This window comes from Eublepharis macularius, chromosome 8 (genome assembly GCF_028583425.1).
Source record: "Eublepharis macularius isolate TG4126 chromosome 8, MPM_Emac_v1.0, whole genome shotgun sequence".
Classification (NCBI taxonomy): Eukaryota; Metazoa; Chordata; class Lepidosauria; order Squamata; family Eublepharidae; genus Eublepharis; species Eublepharis macularius.
The window spans coordinates 105,637,755-105,656,393 of record NC_072797.1 but is presented as its reverse complement, the minus strand read 5'-3'; the positions used below and the strand labels follow the sequence as shown (position 1 = coordinate 105,656,393).

The 18,639-nt window shown below is 40.4% G+C and overlaps 1 protein-coding gene across 1 annotated transcript in view; it reads left to right on the top strand.

Moving 5' to 3' along the window:
- The window catches only part of PTPRD (protein tyrosine phosphatase receptor type D), a 513,284-nt gene that overhangs the window by 237,073 nt on the left and 257,572 nt on the right, over nt 1-18,639 (top strand). Inside the window, exons 4-9 of the mRNA XM_054986312.1 lie at nt 1,733-1,921; nt 3,135-3,143; nt 3,935-3,952; nt 5,554-5,664; nt 6,963-6,974; nt 9,002-9,271. Coding sequence (XP_054842287.1) covers nt 1,733-1,921; nt 3,135-3,143; nt 3,935-3,952; nt 5,554-5,664; nt 6,963-6,974; nt 9,002-9,271 — 609 coding nt within the window. The remainder of the gene's footprint in view (nt 1-1,732; nt 1,922-3,134; nt 3,144-3,934; nt 3,953-5,553; nt 5,665-6,962; nt 6,975-9,001; nt 9,272-18,639) is intronic.

Here is an 18,639-nt window from a genome sequence, read left to right as displayed (position 1 = left end):
GAGCTGGAGGAATGCCTGAACTCTGTCTGCACTCCTTCTGTCACCCTGGAAACCTGAATCAAAGCCCAGCTTACCTTGATTGGCAGGTCTTCCTTCCAATCATGGAGCTGCAAATTGGTTACAGTTGGTTACATGGGAGAAGACACCCGGGGGGAGGGAGGGAGAAAGGGGGTGTTCTGTAGCCATGGGCATTCCAATCTCCCTGCAAACCCTGATAGGCAGTTCTGACGGCCAACCCCTTGTACACTGGGCCAACGTCAACCGGTGGCTCTAATTGTATCGAATGGGAGTTTCCTGGGGGGCTCAGATTGGAGAGGGTATAACTCCAAGATCCCTATTGCAATCGTGACCAAACTTGGGTGCTGGCTGGAGGAGCGCCTGCTAAACACTCCCTGGGAATATGGGCTCTCTAAGTCCAACGGGGGCCATTCTGACGCCCACAAACTACGAACCTCGAACTGGTTCGTCAGTGGGAAATGTTCATTGCATTCTTCCCTTGATAACCCAAGAATTATCATTAGGCTATCTAAAAAAAATGGTTTTCTGATCTAGCCGTGGTCCAGTGTTTTGCAACCTGTGGGTCAGGACCCAAAAATGGACTGTAAAGCTTCTGAAAGCAAGTTGCAGGCCAGCCACCCCAAATGGCAGCTTCTGCCGTTTCCGTCCTTCTGTTTCTCTTCTCTTCTTCCTTTCCAGCTTCTCACATTCTTGCCTCCCTTTCCCTTTTGCAACAATAATGGGGCAGGGGAGCTGACTAATAACTAGTAACTTTATGATAACAGATGGAAGAAGAGGGGAAGGCTGGAAACTAGGTAGGAACTATTAAGTGCATGGAAAAGTGAGAGGAGGAGAGAAAGCGGTATGTGTGAGCATAGGCTGTATTTTGGCACTGCTCCTTCAGTAGCCCAACCTTTTCCCAAGACCTCTGAAATGTTCCGCTGCCCTCTACCTGCTTTGGGAGGTGTACTGCACTGAGCCACTTGCCACCTGCCTCTTTGCTGACATCTGACATCTTCCTGCATCTCCTCAACCCTTCGCTCCCCCGCCCATCTCCATCTTTTGGGCCAGCTCTGAATGGGTCACTATATAAAGTAAATTTGAACTTGTAGGTCACCATATCAAAAAGATTTGGGATCACTGCTTTAGATAACACCATGTTTTGTTTCTCCATTGGTGTAAATTTAACACATACTACCTCTTATATGACAGCAGAGTTGTGCCAGTTTACTGATGTTCTAGCAGTATGCTTCTGATGCAGGTATATCTTCAGGAGAAGTACTAGCTTAGGGGAGTTAGTTGCTGTCCTTAGTTGGCGTCCTGTTACATATCTTGTTGGCAAAACATGACCATATAGGATGCATCATCAGCTGTAGTTCAAATAAAAATGCAAAGAAGAGATAATTTGTTTTAATACATACTAAGGAACAGCAGAGAGCAGATTCTGGAACATTCATCTTTGATCCTAGCATGGTTTTCATTAAGTTGTAATATGTAACACTGGGATGCTCATGTTTTTATCATGGTGCTGTATAGACTGCAGAAGAGGTCAATTTTGTTCAGAAAGTTCATTCAATATAAAGTGATCTTTTCATTTGATTTACAAATACTGATTTTAGACTCACTTGGGAAAACACTATTATATTAAAACGGGTTTAAAATGCATCTGGTAGAGAAGATGCTTAACTGTAATAGGAACTGTTTTGTAAATTTGGTATCTGTGTTTCATTTTCAGAGGATCAAATTCCCCGTGGCTTCCCCACCATTGATATGGGCCCACAGTTAAAGGTGGTTGAACGCACTCGAACAGCCACTATGTTATGTGCAGCCAGTGGCAATCCTGATCCTGAAATAACTTGGTTCAAAGATTTTTTACCAGTGGACACAAGCAACAACAATGGGCGAATCAAACAATTGCGATCAGGTATGGTCTTGTTACTGTTTGCTCTAATGCTCAGAATTTTTCTTTCTTTTTTCTCTTCTTTAATTTTTATTTTATTTTATTTTTTAGGTAATGATTCCTTCCCTTGTTCTCTTTTTTTATGTTGTTGAGCGTGTTGTCCATGTCTGTTGTTGTCATAGCCTGTTTCCAAAGTCTGTTTCTCTGGTGTGCATCTTGCAGCTTCTGTTTATTCCACATTGCTCACTGCTGTGACTGTAGTTTTGATATTTTTCTTTTCTTTACTGCTTTCCTGCAGTATTTGACAGAATCATTTTCTCCTCTATCCCTATCTTTATTTTTATTATTATTATTTAAAAACAAATTTATTTCAACATTGGACTTCATTCAGAACCTGCAAGGAGTACCAATGGTTATATCCATCCAATCCAAAACTTTCATTAACTGATACTTACAATATTCTTATAAAAATTGTATTTTGTGCCACCTTTTCAACATTTTAAACCCACGAAAGATTAGCCAGTTTGTACACATTTTCTTTTTTCTTACTAGTACATGAAACACCGCATTTCCCACCCCCCTTATATGTACTATCTTTAACCAACACTAAAACCAAAACAAAAAGTAGCATACAAAAGGAGAGATTTTTACTGGCTGAGATTTTCCTGATGCATTTAGCCACAGTAGTCTGCAGCTATGCTAAAGCTTCCTGAATATTATAGTGTCTGGATCTACAGAAGCCTGCCATTCATGTAGAGTCCAGCTTTTGCCGCTCTTTCTCTTTGCCCGTCTTACTTCCCTGAGGAATCCTGTCACCCCACCCACCTTACGCTCTCTGCAGCTTTATAATAAGATAACTTTAAATTTGCTAAGTTGAAAGTTTATACCCATATAAAAGATAATAGAAGGGGGAGGGATATATAATAAGCTGTTTACATTAGCAATGATAGCAATTTACTGTAGAAATCAGTTGTCTAATCCACCTGTCTTCCCAAATATCTAAGCTTTTTTGACCTGTCCTGTGATGTTGAGTCATCTTGTTAACTGACTTCTTTGCTTGTTGTCAGCAGAATTGTGTAGATTAAACTTCTGTTAATGTAAAATTAGAAGTAATTTTCACATGTGACATAGATTACTTAGTATATAAAGCTTTAACTTGAAAACGTTTGTGCCAAATTATAAGGAATATAATAATATTTTTATGCTGTCTTTCTTCTCTCCGTATTTAAATCTCCAGAATCTATTGGTAAGTGCTTAGTTCTGAAGCGCACTTCACCCCCACTAATTTCCATATGCAGAATACTATGATTATGGTATAATGATGATTATTACTCTTAAAATGCATGGCATGCATTTTACTAACAGTCAGTGTAGGCACCGGACCTCTGTAGTGGCACATACACTGCTCCACAGAAATGTTGTATCAGTCTTAGAAACACTTGGTTAGAAGGAACAATACACAAGTATCACGTAGTAGTAGCACAATAAATGACAAGATTTCAATAAGTGTTTATTACCAGATAGCCTTAATTGTTTCCTTTTTACTCTGTCTCTTGTTTTTTATATATATATCCCACACACACACCACAAACACATGTATATATATATATATATATGTCTCCCTATATATATGGATATATATTTCTCTCACTTAAATAGAGTATCCAATATCTTTTCCTAAACTATGTATTAAATGTAGTATTGTAAAGGTCTTTTTTTAAAGATTTCAAACCTATACAATATATTTTAACCCTGTCTAACCAAAAATCTAAGCTCTCGTATGAATGACAGTTCTGCCATGTCCCCCAAACATGATGGCCTTTGCCTATTTTGGTATACTGTTATGCATTTTAATATAATATTTGTACATAAAATATATATTCCTGTTTTTAACCGTATAGAAATTCAAGTTTCTTTTAAGAACCTTATTTAATTCTGTAATTCTAATTTGATTCTTCTTCCAAAGCCCTAGCCTCCTTCTTCTCGTACTAATGCTTCTTCTTTCTAATCTTATTTGCATTCATATTATCCACCCAGGTGGTACACCAATAAGAGGTAAGAATGCTGAACTAACGTTCACAGAATGATCTTATTCTTTCTGTCCTTTCATCCCTTTCATTATTGTCCTTTTTTAAAAAATAAAATCATTACTGAAATGTCTGTCATTTTTAGTTTTTCCTTTTGACCTATTCAGTTATGATCAGTGACTGTCATCTTGTGATTTTTTTCCCACCATCCGTTTTAATTTCCATTTTAAAAAATTGTGTTTGTTCATCCTTTATTTCCCCCCAAAATGCGTTACTTTGTGATATGCTTTAAAGAAAGCATATCCCGGTCTTCAGGCCACAACCCAGTCACAGCGTACCATTTGTCCCTCTTTTTCTTTTTTCTTCTTGTTTTTCTACCTTTTTTCTTTTCTTTTTTTCTTTCTTTTTTTTTTGGTCCAACTTGGAGCAAAAAAAAAAAGATCATTTTTTTTTCTTCCTTAGCTGTTCTTGTTTTGGACCAAGCCAAGATGGTCTGGAGAACAGTTGCAGACATGCAGAAGACAACATGGAATATCTTCTTTTTAACTTTGTCTTTCAAAGGGGTTTCTTTTTAATTTTTGTTCAATTCTATTTTTCTTTTACCTTCATAAAGTAAAAAAACACATTCTTCCCCCTAACAAATTATAGCAACACTATATTTTTTCTTGGATTCACCCTCCTCTGGATTTTTGGATCCTTCTGATCGTCAGGCCTTGAAACTGGAAAGGTTGATGACTTAGTATTCTTGGTGGTATGTGGTATTGCTGGTTTTTAATACTTTTATCAAAATGGTTCATGTCTTTTATAATTCTTGTTTTATATTTTTCTTGGGTTTTGTGACACCACACTGCTAATCCCACTCGTGGATTTTGATGGGTGTCTTAGGGGGCCATCCTGAGGTCCTCAGCAGTGGTTGGTTGCTTCTTCCTTGTTGGCTTGGCCATGCTTTTTAACTTTTTTTTTGCCTTCTAATTCAACTGCTCTTGTTTTTCAGCATATGCACTAAAAGATTGTAAGTTGTGGCAAAATGTCTTTCTTTTTCTTACCAATCTGCATGTCTTTAAGGGAGCTTTGTTTCTTTAAAAAATATTTTGATGACTATAAATGACTAATTCATTTTCTTTTTTTCACTTCAAGCAGCTTTTTTTGTACTTGCTGCACATTTTTGGCCTTCTTCGGCGGAAGACTTTCTTGAAACCCATCTTCTCACTTTTTTTGTGCTGAGAACCACCTTTTGTATTCCCTTTGTTACTCAAATAAATAAAATTAATTTAAACACTAAATGGTGACATCCCAATGACCTAATCTCCTTTGTTTTATTTTAAAGCCACAATTCCTTGAAGCAGTCTCACCCATCTTCATTTTAACACTGGGAGAAAGTACTATGCTAGAGAATTGTTTGCCAAATGCAGATTGTTTACTTGTACTAGTTTGATGGTGTGAAAAAAATAATCTCTTTGTTTTTTTCATTACATCATTTTTTGTCTGTGCCACCTTAGCAAGAAAATGACCCGGCGTTGAGTGGATCTTCATATTCGGGGTTTTTCATTATTATTAAACAAGGTGTAGTTAGAAGCTTGAAACCTTTCTTTGACCGTCTCTTTGGCAATATATTTTATATCCATACAGGTGCCCTCCAAATCGAATTGAGTGAAGAATCTGACCAAGGCAAATATGAGTGTGTTGCAACCAACAGTGCGGGTACCCGCTATTCTGCCCCTGCCAATCTATATGTCAGAGGTAGGAATGACATAACCCTGGTATCCACCGTTCATTCAGGCTCAAGGGGTGTAAAGATGCTCTTGGGGTCAATGCTGTAACTACAGTAATAAACAAAGTGTCAAGGCAAAAAAAAAATTAAGGAAAAAATGTTTTAAAAGCTTAGATGAATGGTTTGGCGAAATGATATGAATAAACACACTTTTCAGTCCAAACTTACCCCGTGACTTAAGGTTTGTAAGTATACCAACATTTTTATTTCCTAACCTCCTTTTCCTGCATTGAGTATTGACCTGAATGTTGCATTTATTTTGGGGTTTTCAGTTTTCCTTTCTTTGTTTTGTTTAAATTTCTAATATGATTGCCTGCAGTGCAACTAATTCGACTCTAATTAAAACTCAGGATATTGAGGTGCATGGCCACATGACCTCTACTGCTGAGTTGCAAAGGAAAAGTTCTTCGCTTATAATTCTCTGTGAAGAAGACAATGGTGCAGCCTTCTTTTTTTCTGTTTCTTTAAGCATAGTTTTTATACAGACATATTTCTTCTAAACTGAAACCTTATCAGTAAAGTGTAATCCCTGGCACTGCTGTAATGAATTAATTGTTCATTATTTAAAAGAGAGTAGAGGGAGTATTACTTGTTTTTCTGATGGTTATGAATTAAGGGAATAGATTCCAACAAGTATATTCTTGAAAAGTAATAGGTGTGATTGATTTTTTAAAAGATTCTGGGACGTGTTCCTTTTGGTTTTATAGCTTCTTTACAGAGCTTCCACTATCACAGTTTTCAATGCCTGGCTCTTAACAACATTTGGTACAAGAAGAACATAATGTCTAACATACACACAAATAATCCTACCTGGCTACAAAGCATAGGAACAGATTGTAACAGCAGCAAAAATCCAAAATATTTTAAACTCATACAGCTTTCAACTCATTACTTTAGTGTGGGGATATTATACAAAAAAATCTGGTTTAATTTTTTTTCTGGCTAGACAAGGCTCAAAGGTTATTATGGCCTCCTTAGGCATTTGATCCTTTTCCTTTCAAAATACTGTACTGCATGAGGCATGTATACCATAATTATCTGCAGGGGATTCTTTTTCAAAACAATGCTAGTTTCTAACATCATGATAGCTGCAATAAATTGCTTAATGGTCAGAGCTGAGGTAGGAAGGTTTGATTAGAACAAGTAAAAGATGTTCAAGTAGCAGTTGAAAGCCTTGATATGGCCTTTTTACTCTCTCTGTGTTTCCCTTGTTTTTCTCCTTTCCTCATTTCATTGTGTTCTGCATCAAACCCCCTACATCCCTCAGAGCTGCGAGAAGGTTGGTGTGTTTTTTACTTTTTTACCCACCTTACAAAACTATTAATTAAAATCAATAACAAAGAATACAAATGAAATGAATGTAGCTGCATTGTGGCCTTTTTAATTTTTAAGTTAATGTTATGTTTAAGCTGGGAATACCCTGGTCATGGCTTTTGATATGTGCTGGTATCTAATTGTTATGCATGACGAGAGAGGGAGATAGCCTGTATGCATGACAAACCTGTAACACTTTAAGGTCTTGTCAGTTTGGTCAGTGTTCCTGCTTTTTCTGATTTTATTTTCCTTTAATTTTGTTTTTATACTGATGCCTGCTGGTTCAAGAATGACTTCCTACAATTGTTCCTTCAAGCAGCCCAAGCATGAAGACTAAAACTTTCCTATGTCTTATTTAGTTACTTTCTTATAAAATTATTATGTTTGGCACTACAAATTCTGCATTGCCTGTCACTTGCTTTGTCTAACCTCTGTCAATTGGCTGTAAAAGGCATGTTTGTTCTCCCTATGCCTGTCCCATTCACTCACGAGGCCATCACAGAAAGCCCCTCTAGAATCCATAGACATTTACAGACATTCATGTCAATCCAATAGAAAGGTTCAAACTAATATAATGTTTGTTTTGTACTCTCCAGAGAGAGAGTGGATCACACTTAAGCTCAGGCGAAACTAAATTCCCATTGACTTCAATACTGTGCTTAAGCCTCACTAACTTGCTCTGGATTGGAGTCATATTAGCCAATGTATTTATTTTGCTAAAATAGAGAATGCACAATGAATTTCTTCACAAGATCAACACAAATAAAGCACAATATTCTTTGTCCATTGAAAGGCGCAAGTCCGAATCTACCTGTCCCTGTTGCCTCTGTAACTGTCATCATACATGCACACAAAGACAGAATACTTGAAGCAGGAACACTGATCTGTTATTGTCTGGTAATTTTTTCAGTGTTGTGTTTGCTTAAATATTAACAACTCTGTTAATGCAATGCCCTGCTGCTATGTGTTTTAGATATACTGTCCCTCATATTGTACACAGAGAGCTGCCTTTAATAGTATTATTAATCTTATCTGTTTATTTTGCTTTCCTTCTATGTGAACACCATGGAACCTGGAATGCTTAATGTTTTGCTCCTTCCCCAACACCTTACACTTGCTTCATAATAATCCTAAACTTAATCAAGTATCTTCCTACTTTCAATTCTATCCCTGTTTTTTTAAAAAACTATCTTGCCCCTACATTATTTTTAAAATCTCCTCTATCCTATTTTTCCCTTTTTAGAAAGTGTTTTTAGTTGCCACAAATATACCTCTTTGAGAATTCTTTCCTAAGCATGATTCCTTATAGACTCTGTCATTTGCTTGCTTGCATGACAAAACCCAGTTCTCTTACTGGCTTTGCCTTGTATCTTCTCCTGTGACTATATATATATATATATATATATATATATATATATTTATATTTTCCTATGTTTGTTACAGTGTTAGTGTGAGGTCTTGAGGCTGCATCCACTTTTGAGTCTGAAAGCAAAACAGAATTGCATTTTCAGTGTATGTAGGTGATGCGTTTGAGGGCTGTGATGTGACAATGTGTTGCACCACATTTCTTCACATCAGCTGGAAGTGTGCAGCATTGAAGTTGGTTTTGATACTCAACTGAAGCATGCTGTTGACCCTCCAGTTTTCTACTGTGCATATATATGTATACATATACATATAGAATATACATGCATATATATGTGTGTGTGTATCTTTTTGCATGATGTTTGTGAATTGTTAGTATGTAGTTAGTCAATTGTGGGGCCCTGCTAGATCTGGACCAACTTTTGTATGAATGTGGTTAAAAGTTACTGATAAGTAAATGTAAATGATTTATTTTGTGGGCAATAAACCTGCTTAGCCTGTAATTTATTTTTTGGCAATTACAAGAAATAATGAAAGAATTAAATCGAAATGCATGTAGTCTTGTGAACAAGAATAATGTTCTCCAATTTATATGGCTTACTAGAGTTTTTTTGTGTTTCATTTCAGTTCGTCGGGTTCCACCAAGGTTCTCAATCCCACCCACCAACCACGAGATCATGCCAGGAGGAAGTGTTAATATCACTTGTGTTGCTGTGGGGTCACCAATGCCCTATGTCAAATGGATGCTGGGGGCTGAAGATCTGACCCCAGAAGATGATATGCCAATAGGAAGGAATGTCTTGGAGCTAAATGATGTCAGGCAGTCTGCCAACTACACCTGTGTGGCCATGTCTACTCTTGGTGTCATAGAAGCAATAGCGCAGATAACTGTCAAAGGTATGTTATATGTATTACGTTATATTTATAATCAAGAATGTGTCTTTTGCTCTTTAAAAAAATCTACACTGGAAAAATCTTCACTTTTGAGTCCTCCATGCAATTCCACATTGGGACTACACGGGCAGAGGCCAGTCATGGAGAGAAGATTCTAAAGTTTTCTAGGGGATCTAGAAGCTATAGAGGATGCATTACCTGTTCTGCTGCAAGATAGAACCTTCCCTCTAAGATCAACATGCAAAACAGATGGGAGAGTGCCTCCTTCCTTCAGTATTCCTTTTACTGCCATAGAGAGAGAGAGAGAGAGGTTCATCTTTTGTATATCTCTTCATTGGCAGTTCTGTCAATTCACCATCTGTCTTCTGAGTTAAAAATCATACCAAACAATCCCAACTGAGTTTTTGTCCATTTTTCTGTCATGGCTCAGAAGGCATTATTCAAAAAATGTAAATACTGTAGCAAAAAGATTACACATACTGATAAGGGCCTTTATGCCTGGGAGAAACCCATAATGTTGCTGCTTGGATTTATTTATTTATTTGTTTGTTTATTTACATCATTTATGGTCTGTCTTTCTCACTGAGACTCAAGGCGGATTACACAGTATGAGGTTAATACAATCAATATCAAGTACGTTTCAATACAATACCATAAGATAAACAGATACAAGTTTAAAAGACATAGCATTAACAAGGATCCAAGACAGAGAAGAAAAATACTGGAGCAAAACATAATCAATTCTAGGACTAATGTTATACAACATGGCGTGCTGGTTGTACATAGGAGTACATATTTAAAGCAGCAGATAATATATAAGGCAAAAATAATGATGAAGTCTATGATCCGCAACTCATTAGTGAAGCATCTGAGACCCCATTCCTACAATACAGCCCTCCCATGTCAGCAGTTACACCTAAAGCCTGCAAAGCTTTCCACTTTGGGAAAGTGTTTTCCAGACTCCAGAGGCATCTGCTCCTGTCCTCCATTTCCTCTGAATTCCTGTATCTGGCTCTGATGGTAGCCTTGGTTCTGCTGGTTTCCTAGTCAGAACCTGCTGGTTATCACTCATCCTGACTAGAGATGGGCACGAACAGCGATACGAACAAACAAAGCCATGAACAGCCCGTTCTGCTGTTCGCGAGCAAGCTGTTCATGAGGCCCCATTCCGAATGAACATGTGTTCATTCCAAGCCCTGTTCGTTGCATTTGTCAGCTGTTCGTTAAGCCAGTCTGGCACCTTCAATCAATTCCCTTGGCAACATAGGCAGGGACTGGCTGAACTCTGTCTGAACTCCTTCTGTTGCCCTGGAAACCCCAATCTAAGCCCAATTTAGCTTGATAGGCAGGTCTTCCTTCCAAGTGTGTAGCTCCAAAGTTGCTACATGGGAGCAAAGAGCAGGAGCAAAGAGCAGGGGGGAGGGAGGGTCTTCTGTAGCCATGGGAACACCAATCTCATCTCTTCAAACCCTGTTAGGCAGTTCTGACTACCAACCACAGACCTCCTGTTTTGCTCTATGGGAACTCTGGTTATAAAAGGAACCGTGCTCCCAGCTTTGGCTTTCAGTTTCAGCAGACAGTGGAGTGGGAGAGAGCTGTTGGTGGCATTTTGAGAGAGAGACAGGGAGAGTACAATGGTGCTTGATTTGTGTGTGTGTGTGTGTGTGTGTGTGTGTGGTGGGTTAGGATCTACCCCCTCAGGTTCCAGGGCTGTTGCTAGGCTCTGGGGCCAAGCTCAGTGGGCACCTCGGCTGACGGCTCACAGTGATTATTAGTGCCTGTCCTGCCTGATCTAGTCAGGTTTCTGGGACTGCTGGGCTAGGGCTCTACCCGGTCCCTCTTGTTCCAGGGCTGCTGCCAGGCTCTGGGGCCAAGTTCAGTGGGCACCTTGGATGAGGGCTCACAGTGATTATTAGTGCCTGTCCTGCCTGATCTGGTCAGGTTTCTGGGAGTTCTGGGCTAGGGCTCCACCCCCTCCCTCTGGTTCCAAGGCTGCTGTAGGCTCTGGGGCCAAGCTATTATTTATTATTGGTACCGTGTGGCCAAACCCCCTGCCCCCTAGAAAGAGAGGTGGCCCACCACCACCTCCCTGAGCCCACCTGGGGTCTGCGGTCCACCTCTTGAAATGGGGCCAAAGTCAACTGATGGCTCCTATTGTATTGAATGGGAGTTTCCTGGGGGCGCCTGTTTTGGGAATGTATAACTCCGAGCTCCATATTGCAATCTTGACCAAACTTGGATGATGGCTGGAGGAGAGCCTTCTGAACACTCCCTGCAAATATGGACTCTCTAAGTCCCAAGGGGAACGTTCTGGCCCCAACAAACATCCAACCATGAACATTTTCGTGAACAGGTCATGTTCGTTGATGTTCATGAATCACTGTTCGTGGATGGCAACAGACAATGAACATCGGGGGTTTTTTTTTCTGTTCATACCCATCTCTAATCCTGACCCTCCACCCCCAAGGTTCACAGGCACCAATCAGAACTTTGTTGGGAACTGCCAGGTTAAAAAGCCAAGAAAATTCCAGACATAGGGGAAAATTGGCTGTCGCTTTAATTCCAGTTGCTGGACAAGCCTCTCACACCACTTCTGATTTGTCAGAACTAACTGTACCACTATCGTGAAGTCCATCATCTCAAATACATGCAGTGTTCTCAGAGGATGAGCATACTACAGAAGATCCCCTGATATTGAAAGCTCTACAATCATTGGTTCCGTCAGCCATACCTTTGGTTCCTTCAAACATATCACATTAACTATGTTGTTTTTATGTTCTGAAGCACCTATATAATTGGCAGCTGTACTGTTCACAAGTATACAGTGTGTTATGAGTTGAAGATTTTCACCATCCTATGATGCCTCCTTATCACCATTACAAACAACATCAGTGGACTCAGTTTTACATCACTCAGGACATTCTCTGACGTATGCTTCTTCATGTAGTTCTTCTAACAAAGCCTATTCTGATTGGAAATTGACTCCAATATACCATCCAGTCCATCATTGAATAACATTGTAATTATTCTCAGCTGCTGGTACGGATGGCAAAATCCTTGGAAATTGATGCCATTTGTACCAGCCTGAAACCATCTGATCCAGTTCCTTTGGGTGCTACACAGTCATTTTTCAGGGCCTATTGTCTTCCCAGTCTTGCAATGTTTTATTGGAATAAACCTGTGCCCATTCCTGCCTTGGTGTGCAGTATAGAGTTAATAACAATTTCAGGAAGCATTGCAAGGCTGGGAAGACGAAAGGCCCTGAGGGACCATTGTGTAGCACCTGAAGTCTACAAAGAAGATTGTCTTCTGTTTACAAACAGAACCCACAACTCTTATCATAGTAGGGGCTATACAAACAGAGATCTGGAACCCACTCTGCATCAGTAGAAGGGTCTAAGATTAGACAACATAGTACATAAAGGATATTTTTTCCCTCTGCTCTCAAGGTATTTTAACATTCAAGCTATAATGGGAAAGATACTCAGAGTTTTTTTGGGACAAGATGTCTCATTAGATTGACCTTCCAGAAGACAAGGAAGCCTTAGCCAAAGTCCTGCAATCTGAGGCATCAAACTCTTGAAGCATTAAATGAACACAGCAAAGTATGTAGGTGACTGTAGCAGGCCAGCCCTAGGTACAGGTGTGGTGCTCTGCAAACATTCTTGCCTCTCTCCTTTTTGAGGCAAAGGGGAAGAAGACCTTCTGTTTGAAGGGTCTGACTAATTCAGTGCTGAAATGGATGAAATTTAAGATGGTATCAGTTAAAAACAAATTAACAGTGAAATTTTTGAGGGAGCAGTATCTAATCAGGTCCTTCTCAAATACAGGCAATGCTAGTTTATCTAGACATCACTCACAATTAGAGATGGGCATGAACCTAAATATGAACCAAAAAACCCCACGAACTAGCCTGGTTCGCGGTTCGCGAACCAGGATTCGTGGAAGCTCGTTTCCATGAACTTCCACGAACTGGACTACTGGTTTGTTTGGTTAGTATTAAAGGGCCAGTTTAAACGGCAATTTCCCCAGGGGAAATGGCCATTTAAACTTTTTCCTGCCACTTGCAAGCAGCAGGCCCCTTTAAACTATCAGCTTGCAGGCAGCAGGGGGGATGCCCCCCTCACCGCCTGCCAGCTGATAGTTTAAAGGGACCTGCTGCTTGCAAGTGGCAGGGCTCTTTAAATGGTCCAACCTCCAGCCTCCACCCCCCAGCCTCCACCTAGAGGAACGGCTAGGTGTGGAAGCAATGAGTTGAAGTTCTGCTACTGCTGTGACCACTCCCTTGAACCTTGCCTTGCTCCTGTAGCCTTTGGACTGTGCCCTGTTTCTGCTCACATCTGAACCTGACTTTACCGGTACTGACCTACAGACCCCCTGACTTGGCTCGTGAACTTAGGACTTTGGATTTTGAACTTGTGATGTGACCCTGGACTGGACTTTGACTACTCTACTTGGGCTAGCCTGGCACACAACAGCCGTTTTCCTCCTCCTCTGCTGCCCTGTGGATGCTCAGGGAAGTTGAGGTAGCCAAACAAGCCCTTTCCTCCTCTCAAATGGCATGGTTTGAATGGGGTTGGGGCTCAACCTTTAGAGGTGAAATGTGCCCCGAGGCCGAGGATAGTTCTGACAGTTAGGACAAAGAGTCTAATGGTCGATTCCTGAGTGTAACAAAGGATTCAAGTACTTTGATTGATGGCTGTCAGGGTGTGTGAAAGCAGATGCAAAACTCGTCCCAGCACTGCACAAAAGGGACAGTTTTCCTTATGAAGTACCGGAGCTAGGTTAAGTGTTTTTAGGGAGGGGATACAATGTGCCAGGAATGACTTTACATTCTTATGAATGCCCTTTGATTAACTCCTCGATCACGGACAGGGAACTCACCACAGGAGGAGGGACAGGAATGTGCTAACTGGGGGTGACTCAGCGAGACCTTTATTGCTCTGGGCCTTCCGGAGCTTGGGTGGACAGCGAGGCCAGTCGCATCACAATACCTCTGCATTCCGGTGCGGCATTCCTTACATGCCTGGTTCTCCAGGGCAGGAACTGTCAATGACAGGGGCTCTCTGGTTGGCAGTGCTGCAGCCATTTTAAACTCCAGAGGCCTGTATAATTTTAATATCATGAGCAGTCATATGAAAACTGCTATTAAAAATGGCGGAGGCTGGGCTGACTGCTCACACTGTGGTCATGTGTCCATTGTTTCTTGTCTATGAAAATATTTCTTCTGGTGCCTATGTTATTTCTGTCTGAAACATCTTTCACCATATTTCATCCAAATAAGGTGGTCTTATGACCTAATATGTCCTTCTTCCCTAAGGTGGTTTCCCAGTTTACTATATCACAGGAGGGTGTCCTCTCAGTATTTTTCTTCTCCACACTTTATAAATGGATAACTATATTATTCTCTTTAAAAAGGACTCATCCCTTTATGAGGGACCTCCACTTTTTGTTCTGTTCATGTCCGCAGAACCTGGAGATATGCCAGTATTGCACTCTGCCAATACTGTGCTGGTATAACCTAGCATTATGCAGTTGTGCCACAGAAATTGGTAGCTCCATGCTGGAGAGAGGACTTAGTATACTGAATCTCCTCAGGCCACATCTCTCTCCAGCACTGCTGAAAGTGGTAGTGTAAGTATAAGCTCTCCCTTCCTGCCTCCTGCCACAATACGTCTTAAGTTACCAACTAAGTATATAGCCAGCTCTCTATGGAACAATATAAACTTCATCTCAGATGGCAGGGTGCTGACAAGGGGCTACATTTCTCTAAACATATCATGCACTTTTAGAATAAACATGGAGGTGATGAAATGTCTAGAACAAGGACACTGCACAAAAAGGGATCACTCTGTGTGGACAGCCAAGGAGGAGAATAAACATTGCTAACACTGCTTTGCTCAGAAATCTTGCAGGTACTCCCTCCACCTTAGGGCAGCACTGGCCTGGATCCACCATTCTAATGACTGAAGGTGCAAAGATAATGCATCCATGCAGGTAAGCAAGTGGGGGGCTCCCCAGCTCTTATTTTTGATGCTACATGTTCCCCTGTCTCACAACATGTACCTGCTTGCATATTGGCTTAAAAGATTTTCTTCCACCACTGTTGCTAACAATGTGAATCAAAGTATGTAGACACCCCCCCACACCCCCCCACACACACACACACCAGCCCAAGTTATATGCTGACAGAACATTACTTTCCATCCTGGCACAATGACATGTCCCCTTGTAGAAGTGGGAAAACAGCAAACATGGTCCCATTTCTTAAAGTTTATCAGCAGTCCAACTATTGCCCCTGCTGGCCAAACACTCATGATGTCTTTTGACTTGCAGCATGGCCATGGACCATTCCCATCAGAAACTGTAGGCAGAGCTTAATGTAATGCCCTATGAGTTATCAGTAAGTATTGGCTCAGTTACTACACTATTTCTTCCAACAAGTGATTCTCCACAATGTGGAGTGGGGGAGGTATAGGCAACTGGAAGAGCATGTAGGTGGTATCATTCTCTCAAATCTGTAGTCCACACCATCTACAGAATGATTGACTCCACTTGCTGTTCGTTGCTACTGCTGAAATTACACATTACTATTCTTGTGTCTCTTTTGGCTCTTCCCAGGTAATCTTCCAACAGAAGTAGAGGCCAGGATGGACAATTCTAACCATTTATTAAATCTACAACATGACGAAGAGCTGCAATGGCTAGTGTACATCTCTGCTGTACTGATTTGTTGCAACTTGCCAGACGTCCTGTTCCATCCTAGCTCATGCAACATTGCAAACTGTTGTTTGATGCACACAGTTGTACCTATCATGAGCATGGAGTGATAGGGGCAGCTGTACCTGAGATTCTGATTTGTCAGTGTGGCTTTCAAAGCCACAGGAGCTTTGTAAGACCAAGAGAGTTGATGAACTTATTCATACGACTTGAATTCAACAACAACAACAACAACAACAACAACAACAACAACAACATGCTTCAGAAGAACTCAGGACGCTATTTAATAAACATGTCGATTGTTTCATAGCTATATCTGTGTTACATGATTTATAATTAGTCATCTATGTTGGTTGATAGAGATTGCTGACATCACCTGCTTGAAAGTAACCACAGGTGTTTTCAGCATGGGAGACATGCAGGAATGGATTTTAAATGGTTCTTCATAATCTACACAATGAAAAGGGGGAGGGTAGCATGATCAGGCTTCACAATCTCCCAGATCACTGCTAGTATATAATAAGCCATACTGGCTATATGGCTGCATGCGACGGTGCTAAGCCTTGGTCTGAGTGGTCGATCCCAAGTAATTGAGTTTGATGGTGCAACAGTACATCTGTGTGTGGTACACCTTCCATAGCTATCATTCAGAACTTGAAACAGAGACCTCCTGTAACTGAACCTACTATGCCTTTCTTTGTAGTCTTTCCTGCCCTTGTATATATGTCTGGTTTCCAACACCAGGGCCAGTAGAGGATTCCAAATACCCTATGACATGTTTTTCCCCCTGTGAGCCTATTTGGGTATGTGGTTAGAGGAATGTTCTGTGGTGCATGATGTGTGGGTTCTAGCTGATCTTGCCACTTATCAAGACTTCTACTGTTTCTCAAGTGCATTTCCAACAGTGATCTACTGGTGCAATGGCAGGAGTGTCATCTGTGAAGGTTCTGTCACATATTCTTACTGTCCTTGTGTCTGTGCCCCCTATAGCCTTGCACAAGGCTGCTCCATGGGCAGCCTTCTGAACCCTTGTCTGGAAGATGCATTTTGCTCCCCATGGGTATTTCTTCTGCCACGTGAGGTGCATAGGTCTCTGAGTGATATGGTTGGAATGGCCATTCTCCTTCCCCTAAGTTTCTGCCTGCCTAAAGGGATCGTTCAGCAGGACAGGGAAATTTTCATTTGCAGAGTTCCCAAGTGTGCAATTGTTATAGGGCTCCTATGGGGCATGCCAGGATTTTTCCTATAGAGGAGAGTGCTGAGTTTCCTTTTTTCTGGGCAGAGTGAGGCCAAGAAAGGGCGAAGCAAGAAAGCATGCTGGAAGGAATATACACAGGTTGGCTGTTTCCATACCTGGCTGGCATGGGGACTTCATTGACATGTGTGATCAGTGGGCATCAGCAACGTCACTGCAACTTCCAGTACTGTTTTCAGATTGTTAGGGTTGCGTCTTTTTAACTTGACTCACTTTTTCTTTCTGGGAGAGTAGAGGATATGACTGATTATGCCAGTGCCACAACACTCTTGGCAATACATTAGCAATCTGGTTTTGCTGCCCTTCTGATTTTCCAGGACATTCAGGGTTGAAAGGCTTTATGAAGGAAACTAAAATGTCGTCCATTGGCTACAAAAAATCTCCTGATATGTCAAAAGATTTTCAAGACTATATTTTCAGTCATAAAGGCTATTCTGTATTTTTGCACATAGAATATTTGCATTCTTACTTTTTGCACATTTTCACACTCCATGGTATAAACCTAAAATAGCTGATTAGCACAGGGTTCTGTTTTGATGTTATCTGAGGTCGTCTGCCAAGCTGCACTGACACAATACTTACTACATTATGATACACTATTTTTATTTTTAGTGCACCTTTATCAAAGTCGTCACATCAAACAGGTATTCATGTTGTACTTAACAAAGTTTTTGGTCATACAGACATGTGCTTTTCTACCTTCTCTTACTCATACAGTGTTTGATCATAACGACAGTGCTCCATATTCTAATTTATCACCTGCTATAGCCCCCCCTCCCCCCGCTTCCATTCAATTGCCATTTGCGGTGTGGTCAGAAGAAGGGCATTCATTTCCAAATCAGTAGAATGCATCCTTAAAAAAATGATAAAGCAAGAAGTTTGTCCATTGGTCTAATACACCTCCAATATGCCATAAAGTTGATAATCCAGTATTTTGTGCTTGCTGGATACCTCAAATAAATATGAAATAAATTAACATTCGATCTACCACAATTATAATGACCTAATGTGTATATTTTTTTCTAATGTTAATGGATCAAAGTATTAAACTATGCTACATCTTATAACTGTTAATTTGGGTATATGTTGTCAAAATTCATTTGGATGGATCCCTTTCTCATTTCTTCTGATTAGTCTTCCAGTCATCTAATTAATAATTTCATATACATTTCTTAACAGCCCCTTTGTACTGCTAGTGTTAATTTGATTCAAGATTTCTTTCTTCCCTCAGTAAACAATAGTTTTCTAATAATAATACATATCATGATATATATGAAAGTACACGTATATATATATAGTAACTTTTGTCCTATCATAGTTTCAATTTGTTTAGCAAAATTTTAGGCTATTTATTTAGGCCTATTTTAGTATTTACCTGCATAGGGATACTTTGGGA